The following is a 9304-nucleotide window of genomic DNA, read 5'->3' as shown; positions in this document are numbered from 1 at the left end:
GATACAACACTGTGAAATTCAATCTTCAACTGAAGGCCCTGCAGTTCTCCTAAAACATAGTTCTTTGTTTCTTTCTTTAACAAAGTTTAAGCTAGTGTTAATAAATTAAAAAGAAAAATTGCTTGTCTGTCCACTTCAGCTTTGTTTTAAGCCCATTTCATATTGTTGTCAGTGTTGTAATTCATACTTTTGATACCATTTCTGATGTGTAAAATTGGTTGTCTTGTAAATATCTTATAAAGAGTTCAATTGTAAATAAACTATTGTGGCTGTTAATTTTTGAACTTCTGCTTTAATTTATTTTATCGGGAAGTATTAAACAATTGTGTTTGCAGATTTTAAAAGATGAGAAAAAAATCTATTTCACAAAATAGAAAAAAACTCCATTTTCCCTTTTATATAAGGTATTCACTTCCATTTGTGTATGAGCACAATGTATGTTTCATTTCTCTTTGTCCTGTGTTCTTCCTTACACATAACTAGCAACTTTAAAAGTGAGAGTATAGGGTAGGATACTTGGTGCCTACTGTCTAAATTAATAAAACCTCAAAGTTGGAAAAGACCTTAGAGGTCATCTAGTCTAACCTCTAATACATTCCAGACAAATGAAGTCCAGATTGTGCTCCAACATTTCTTTTTTTTTCTATAAATTTTTTTCTGTTAGAAAATTCTTCCTTGTTGACAAAATCTAACTTCTTGTAACTCAAACCCATTGGTTCTTTGCCTTCCAGGGTGATGAATAAAGATCAGCTCCTCCTTTTCCTCAAAGTCCCCCGATTAAAGATACCTGTGGCTATTCCAACTCTTCATGGTAAACATTCAGAGATATTACACTTCCTCAAAATAAAGGATTTTGAATTTTTCAGTGCCCTCTGGATGAGTGAACAATTTGCTCATGTCCATTTAAAAACTGAGCCCAGACCAACTGAAAGGCAAAGTGGCAGACATCACTTTTCCTTATTCAGACACTAAACTTGGCAGCCTTATTTGCATCGATTTACTTTGTGATCAGTAAGATCCTTCATGTTTTTTTAAAACCTTAAATCATATATCTTCCATTTTTAACCCTGGACAGTTGTAACTAGATTTACAAGTTGTCACATCTGGCCACTTGTTTAACCAGTTGAGATCTGTTTGGATCCTATTCTGAAGGCATTCAGAAAGCGTTCTAGTTTCATACTGTCTATAAATTTGGTAAGCATGAGGATTCTTAACCATACATAATTTGTAAATGTTACACACGACAGAATCCTGTACTGTGCCACGGTGACCTTTGTTTGAGATATGTGTATTATTAACGTGCACTCTTGTAGGTGCACTAATAACTTAGTTCACACATCGTGTCATTACAGTCCAAAGAAAATACTGTTTTTTTCATTGATGACAAATGCCTTGACAAAATCAAGACATTCCCTTTTCTACCCGTGTGGTAACCCTTAACAAGAAGGGAATCATGTCAATATATTGAACCAATGCGAGTTCCTATGATCACCTCTTCTTTTTAAATCAGTTCTAAAACCTTGGTAAAACTAGCATCTTACCAGCCTGCTCTTTGGAATGGCTGGAGTGGGAAGACAAATGAAGAAGGAAGAGGACACAAGAACGCAAGGAAGTTAAGTCCAGGCTTCACTGCAGACAACTGGTTTCTCCTTCACCCTTTAGCTTAAAATGGGTGGTGTGGCAAATCTGATGTAGCACAATGGCTACATCATTAGAGGTTCACCTTGACTCGTGAGTTTACAAAACAAATGCGGTAAAATGATTTGCTACAAACGTAAGTAGAAACGAGAAATGTACAAAGAAAACCATGACAGCTCTAATGCCGCAGTGAAGCTGTGACAGGTCAACGCCTTCCTCTTGGAAAGCCCAAGATGGCCGGGCAAGGAGCCGAACGACACTGCCCAAACGCAGCTCCCCTTGCCCGGGGCCTACCCAGGGGAAGTCAGGGGACGCGCCACGCCCCCTCACGTCACCGACTTACGTCATCCCGTTCGCCCGCAAACGTGCCGCAGGACGCCATCCCCGTCCCCAGCCTTCAGAAAAGCCGGGAGGTCAGCGTCGCACGTGAAGCATGCTGGGAGTAGCTCTCTAGCCTCCCGGCAGCCCCAGCGACAGGCGTACGTAGGCGCTGGCTGGCCGTTCTCCGTAAGATGGCGGACCGGCGGCGGCAGCGCGCTTCGCAGGATACCGAAGACGAAGAGTCTGGTGCTTCCGGCTCAGACAGCGGAGGTTCTCCTCCGCGGGGCGGCGGGAGTTGCAGCGGGAGCGCTGGAGGTGGCGGCAGCGGCTCTCTGCCTTCCCAGCGCGGAGGCCGAGCCGGGGCCCTTCATCTACGGCGGGTGGAGAGCGGAGGGGCCAAGAGCGCTGAGGAGTCCGAGTGTGTAAGTGCGCGCGAGCGGGGCGGGCCGGGGCAGGTGGCGTGCCGGCCTGGGGGCGGGGTGTAGATGATGATGGGAGGCTGGGAATTGGTGGTAAATGCTGGGGTATATTGTGTTGGAGTAGAGGACAGCTATTCCAGTGCGGTTTGCATCCGGAGCCCCAAGGGAAGAGGAAAGGTTGAGGGTTTCAGGGGGAGGGCAGAGCGCTGCGAATGGACAGCGAATGTTTATTAGGAAGTCGGGCCTGGAGGCGAAGAGACCAGATCTTCCTCGGATGCTGCTTGTTAAAGATGTACCATTTCTCGTCTCCCTTTTCAACCATTTTGCTCTGAGTTTCAGCTCTCCATCCCCCTCCCTGGAAATCACAACTAACCCATGACTTCTCGTTTTCTTCAGGAGAGTGAAGATGGCATCGAGGGCGATGGTGAGTAGCATCAGGATGAGTTGCCCAAAAACCCAGCTCAGGTATTTGCAGTAGTTTACATCCTCTCAGACTGTTACGGATTTGGGGAGAGGTTTCCACAGAGTGGCACTTTGTAGCATAGTGCTTAAGAGCAAATGTTTTAGCAGTGACTTAGGCAAGTCACTCTTTGATCTTGTTTCCCATCTGGAATAGGGAACTGTAATTTTATCTTTATCATACGTTGATTTCAGAATTAAGTGAGATTTTAGCCAGATCCACAGCAAGTAGTCAGGAAATGTATTATAATAATTTCTGTTGCATTTTTTTCTTTAAATGTTTCTGTTCTCTTTTAGCTGTTCTGTCGGATTATGAAAGTGCAGAAGACTCAGAAGTGAGTGTGATAGGTTCTTTTTCCTTTGGTGTAGGTGGAAAATGTATTTTAAAAACATATACACCTGTGGTTCAAAAGTACCATGACCTACTTGTTAACTCTTCTTGTACATTATTCATATATGCATTTGAAAAACTTACAAAAAGGCTTGTTCAGTAAGAGGGAAACTTGATGCAAGCCTCTTCAGGCCACACATGTTATACTGTTAGTAATTGGCTTTTCACCCTATCTGAAGAAAATAAGGTTCTAAATAAGAGAGAACATTCTGAAGCCCTTCACAGGAAACTTGACAATTCATTTTATGCTGCCTAAATAGTGAAGCCAGCCAGTTCTTTTGTTTTGTTTTTTGAGTGTATCCGAAGACCTTGAAAGGGCAGGATTCTGAGTGGTTTTTGTCAGAAACATCCCTCACTTTATAGATGGGGCTTTATCTTTAGAAGAAAGTTTTCCTAAGCCAAGCCTCTGTGGGCTTGTTTTGATTGGATAAACTACTAGAGAGACCATCAGAATACCTGTTGGTTTCCTGGGATTGAGTAGAGTCCTGAGTTCTGGATTTGGGTGATGGAGTTATATATCAAATTTTCATTTTATAAGTTTTATAGAACTGTCACTACATATTAGACTTTTTATTGAACCCTGGAGTTGGCAACAGTGAACACTATACCAAAATTCTTAAATTTAGGAATTTTAAGACTTAGTAAGGAAGTCAAACAATCATAGGCAATCATAGGTATTGGTGAAAACTGCTGGAGGATATGGTTAAGTAAGGTGTTAATGGCTTGATACTGAATGTATCTTAGGCAGTCAGGGAAGAATAAATTGGAATTAGGCAAACCATGTTCTAGGCAGAGGGAGCAATAGATGCAAAAGCCCAGAGGCAGGAGAGAAAATTGAATATTTGGGAAATTGAAAGTAATCTGGTGTGACTGGAGCATTGTTGAGATAGGATGGATAGCAGAAGTAAAGGCAAATTAGTGAGCAGGAGCCAGATCATGAAGGGCCTTGTTTCTTCTTTTCATTAAGTATCTGCTCTGTGCTAGGAGCTGTACTAGGCACTGGAATAAAAGACACGTGGTTCCACCTTTGTGAAATTTACATTTTGGGTCAGAAGGGGGAATAGACAGTTAAGTAATTATAACAATGTTTGGTAAGTGCCGTGATCCCGTTTGGAAACACAGGGTGCTTTGGGAGCACATAACAGGGCCAACTAACTGGATTTAGGGTATTTGGAAACCCTTAGAGGATGGGATGTTAAAAGAGAGATCTGACGGATGAGTATGAGATAGCCAGGCATAGTTTTCTAAGGAGAGGTAACACTGTCTGGGAAGAGGGTCTGGAAGGAATGGACTGCATGACGAGTTGAAGGATGTGAAAAATTTAGTATGGCAAGTGACGAGTCGATGAATCCAAATTTTAAAGTACCTTATAAACCAGGTTAAAATTTATTTTAATTTAAAGCTAAGGAAGTGAAAAAATATAACAGGGTTTTAAACAAAAGTGTCAGATCTTAGGAACGCTGGCATCAGGAAATCTAGTTGGCCAGTCCTACTGCAACAGAATCTTCAGAGGGAGGGAAGACTCAGACATTTATATGTTAACAAGTTTCCTGGTTGATGCTTATGCACAGTAAAATTTGAGAGTTTTATAACAGTTATTTTGTCTGCAGTGGAGAGAGTTGATCTGAGGGGTGAAAGATTTGAGAAAATCTAGTTAAGAAAGCTATTGTAGAAGTCTAGGCAAGCAGTAAATGTGGCATGGAGTGGAATGGTAGTGAAAAATAGAAGTAGACAGAACTGAAAGTTATTTAGGCTATGGAATTGACAGAATGTAATGACTTATTTTCTCTGAAGTCAGCGGTGAAGTTATCTGCAAAGTAAAAGAGATGAGCCGTTTCGGGGTGAGGAATGTTTGCAGATGTCACTAGAGAATGGAAACGGAAAGACTGCGAGGCAGTATGGCATGTTCGGTGGAGTTCGGTGATTGAATTTATAGCAACTCACCATTCTGTATGTAAAGGAGTTTGGGTGTTATCCTAGTAGCAAGGAAAGAGGCTACTGAAGGCTTAAGTGTGGCAAATGAATTGTGGATGAGGCAAGAATGGAGACAGGGAGCTGTTAAGAGGTTGTTAGGATAGTCCCAAGGAACATGATGAGGCCCTAAAGAAGGGACATGGCAGTGGGATTGGCAAAATGTAGACAGATTTGGGAGATTTAGATGGTACTAATAGAACCCAGAACTGAATGTGAAGCCTGCATTAAGAAGGAGTCAAAAGAATACTCAGGTTGATGAATCGTGTTATTCACTAAGAATGGGACCAATGGAGGAGGAGGTTTTAGGAAGGACACTAGTGGTAAAATTTTGGCTGTTTTGAGATTGAGGAACCTGTGGTAGCAGCCAGCTAAATGTGGCTATTTAAATTTAAATTAATTAAATTTAAGTTAAAACTTCAGTTTCTCAGTTGAAATAGCTACATTTTACTTAATAGCCACCTGCGGCTGGTGGCTGCCGTTTTGGCCAGCACAGATAAAAATATTCTCACCATTACAGAAAGTCCTATGGGATTGTGGTGGTCTAGATTACAGAAAAAGATTTGACATTCTGACTTTTATAGTAATTGTTAATTGCTCTTCTTTGTTACTAACTGAGTATACTTAGACACTGAAGTTTAGTGTTGCTTATTTCTTAAAATTTGATCTCACTCAATCTACAGGCTAGTTTTTCAACCCTTTACAATTTATCCGTTGAAAAAATTTTGATGGTTGCTCACTCATAGTCTAATTCAACATGCTCCCTCTGTCCTTTGTATTTCTTGCAAAATGGTATTTTCAGATTCGTGGAAACAATGTGAACCAAAGATTTTATCTTGAGCGAAACCGACCACCCAATTTTCTTTTCTTTAGGTCCAGTAATTCAATTAGAATTTGTCTTGGTGTTGATTATTGCAAGTCAGTGTTCACAGATAGATGTCCTCTACAGTGTGTCATGGAGCTCCTAAATGTTCTTTGTCTTCAATATTTAACCCTTTTTTCCTAATCTTTTATCTTTTTTTCATTTCTATTCAATATGATTCTCCTCTCAATAGTTTCTCTTCATTGTGGGACCCTACCCTAGAAAGGAGCCCTGGTAGCCAGGTCAGTTTCAAGATTTCAGAGCAGTTAGACTGCTTAGCCCCATTCAGACCACCTTATTATCACAGAATCCTTATGCTCACATGCTACTGGAGATAGTAAATTCCCTCCTAGTTTCACCTGTTCTCAGTTTTGCTTTCCATTGAATACCTGTTGATTATTTCAGGGTTCTCCTATTCTCAGGTCCATTTACTTCTCTCTCCTTTTTCTGACACTAATCAGATGCAACAGTCTTGTGGCTGTTGGTGCTTTGTTTTCATGTGCTTATATTTTGGTGTCTTGGATAGATCTTATAACCTAGTCTTGTTGTACATGTCAGAGGGTTTTGATTTTACTGTCTAGAAGCTCTCGTTTTATGTGGAGATTTGAAGAGATCAAAAACTATGCTAATACCATTTTCCCAGAATTTTCCAAGAAAAAATTTTTAAAGAAACTTGACTATGAAGGGGAGACTAGAGAGATAGTAACTAGAAAGAAGCTTACGAAGTTAAGAGAGGGTTTGGTGGTTATATTTTTAAGTTAGAGGATCAAATATGGTTAAAGATTAAAGGAATGAGTAGAAAGGGAAAGAAAAGGGAAGGTGTAGGTAATAAGTGTACTGGTGTTCTTGACTGAGTATGTGAGAAGAAATAGGAACCAGACAAGGCTAACATTTTCCATTGTAATTCTAGAAAGGTAGAAAGGAAAGGAGTGTGGGGAAGAAGCTGGTGTTCCTGTCCTTGTTTTCTTTGTGAAATAGAATGAAAGAGAAGGAGTTTGGTGTAGGAATGAAATAGGAGTTGAGACTAAAGGAGGTTCGAGTAGCTGAGTTTGGATGTGGCAGTGATATGTGAAGTTATCTTAACTCTTTTCAGTGACGTCCATAGTCTGGTTAGGCCTAGAGAAAGGAGACATTTGAGTTGATCCAGTCCCGGACACATGGGAGTGGCAGGGAATTAAGAGTGTTAGTAGTAGTGATTGAAATGAGTGGGCCATGGAATCTAGAAAGATAGGAAAGTGAATGTGGGAAAGACTGATTGATAGGAGAATGTGAGAAGGTCAAGGGAGTAGATATTGAAAGTCGTAGATGAGAGAGTAAGGGAAAAAATGGGTAAGAACAGGAATAATAGGCAGGGTTTTTTGAAAAACAGCTTTATTGACATATTTACCTACAGTTTATCCATTTGAAGTGTACAGTTCTTTGATTTTTAGTCTATCCGCGGATATATGTGGCCATTACCACAGTTTCAGAACATTTTCATTACCTTAGGAAGAAAGCCTGTAGCTTTTAGTTATCACTCCCAACCCTTAGTTCCTGCATCCTCATCCCATCCACCCTTAAGCAACCACAAATATACAGTGTCTAGAGATTTCCTTGTTCTGGCCTTTCATATGAATAAAATCATAAGTGGACTCTTGTGACTGGCTTCTTTCACTTAGCATAAAGTTTCCAAGTTGGATCATGTATCAATACTTCATTCCTTTTTATGGCTCAATAATACTTTATTGTAGGGACGTACCACATTTTGTGTATCCATTCACCTGTTGATGGACATTTGGGTTGTTTCTATTTTGTTCGTTGTTGTTATTACGAATAATGCTGCCATAAACATTAGTGTACAAGTTTTTGTTTGGATGTATGTTTTTATTTCTCTGGGTGTGTACCTCAGAATGGAATCACTGAGTCATGTGGTAACTGTATTAAATCTTTGCCACACTTTTCCAAAGCAGCTGTATTATATTCCCAAAAGCAAATGTATAGGGATTCCAATTTCTCCACATACTCAATAGCACTTGATTTTTTTGATTCTAGCCATTCTAGTAGGTGTGAAATGGTGTCTCATTTTGATTTGCATTCCCTTGATGATTATGATTTTGAGCATTTGTGTGTGTGTGTGCTTATCAGCCATTTGCATATCTTCCTTGGAGAAATGGCTGTTCAGATACTTTGTCCATTTTTAAATTGGGTTGTATTTCAATCGTTGAGTTGTAAGAGTTCTTTATATTTTCTGGATACAAGTTCCTTATCAAGACATGATTTGCAAATATTTGTTTTCTATTCTGTGGGTTTTGTGTTCATTTTCTTGATGGTGTAAGATTTTAATTTTTAGGAAGTTCAGTATATGTTTTTCTTTTGTTGCTTGTGCTTTTGATGTCATATCTAAGAAGTCTTTGCCAAATCCATGTCAAATCCAAAGTCAAAGATTAACCCCTTTGTTTTCTTCTAAGAGTTTTATAGTTTTAGCCCTTACATTTAGGTCTTTGATGCTTTTTGAGTTAATTTTTGTCTATGGGATGAAGTAAGAGTCTAACTTCATTCTTTTGCATATGGTAGTTTTGATCAAAGTCTAGAGTATTTAAGATTTAAGAATGAAGGTTTACTGTAAAACCTACATAACAGTTGCAGATGTCGATATAAGAAACCTCCAAACCTGTAGAGGACTTTAATGAGTTCATTTGAGCCAAACTGACAATATGCCTGGGAGCAAGATCTTAAATGCTCAGGAGAATAACTATTTTGTAGCTTTTATGCATTTGAAATTAGGGGACTTAAGGAGGTGGAAGAAAGCAAGGCAGGGATTGGATTATAGGATACTTAACAAGATTATGAGCTCTATCCGGTGGCTTATTTCAAAAATGTGTTAACCTAGATGCCCAGAAACAATGGACAGAGCTTAAGGCAAAGATAAACCCTTTACTAAAGAAGTTACATGCCTGGCATAAAACACAGGTTAAACTGGTCTGAAGTATGGCCATGGAAATGGATGACTCAAGTGGAGGTGAACTCAAGTCTTCAAGTCAGTGACAGGGTAGGCCCATGCAGAAGTGTAGAGATATAGCCAGGTGATAGGAGCCCCAGAGGAGCAGGAGTTTAAGATGAGGCTGAAGGAGTTAGGTCTGGAAGAGACATTGAGAACGAGAAATATACCAGCTCTACTCCTTACTCTGAAATATGTGAGGAGTGCGAGAATGAGCTAAAACCTCTGTAGCGAGAATTCTGCCAGGGTAGCAGTTGCTTCAGGGG

At 40.0% G+C, this 9304-nt stretch overlaps 1 protein-coding gene across 1 annotated transcript in view; it reads left to right on the top strand.

Moving 5' to 3' along the window:
• The first annotated feature begins 2029 nt into the window (after window positions 1-2029).
• Window positions 2030-9304, top strand: part of CASC3 (CASC3, exon junction complex subunit) — a 21032-nt gene continuing 13757 nt past the window's right edge. Inside the window, exons 1-3 of the mRNA XM_006925118.3 lie at window positions 2030-2381; window positions 2775-2802; window positions 3135-3172. Of these exons, the coding sequence (XP_006925180.1) occupies window positions 2151-2381; window positions 2775-2802; window positions 3135-3172 (297 nt within the window). The 5' untranslated portion in view covers window positions 2030-2150. The remainder of the gene's footprint in view (window positions 2382-2774; window positions 2803-3134; window positions 3173-9304) is intronic.

The sequence above is a fragment of the Pteropus alecto genome, unplaced genomic scaffold, assembly GCF_000325575.1.
Source record: "Pteropus alecto unplaced genomic scaffold, ASM32557v1 scaffold98, whole genome shotgun sequence".
Classification (NCBI taxonomy): Eukaryota; Metazoa; Chordata; class Mammalia; order Chiroptera; family Pteropodidae; genus Pteropus; species Pteropus alecto.
This window is presented reverse-complemented; position numbering and strand designations above follow the sequence as displayed.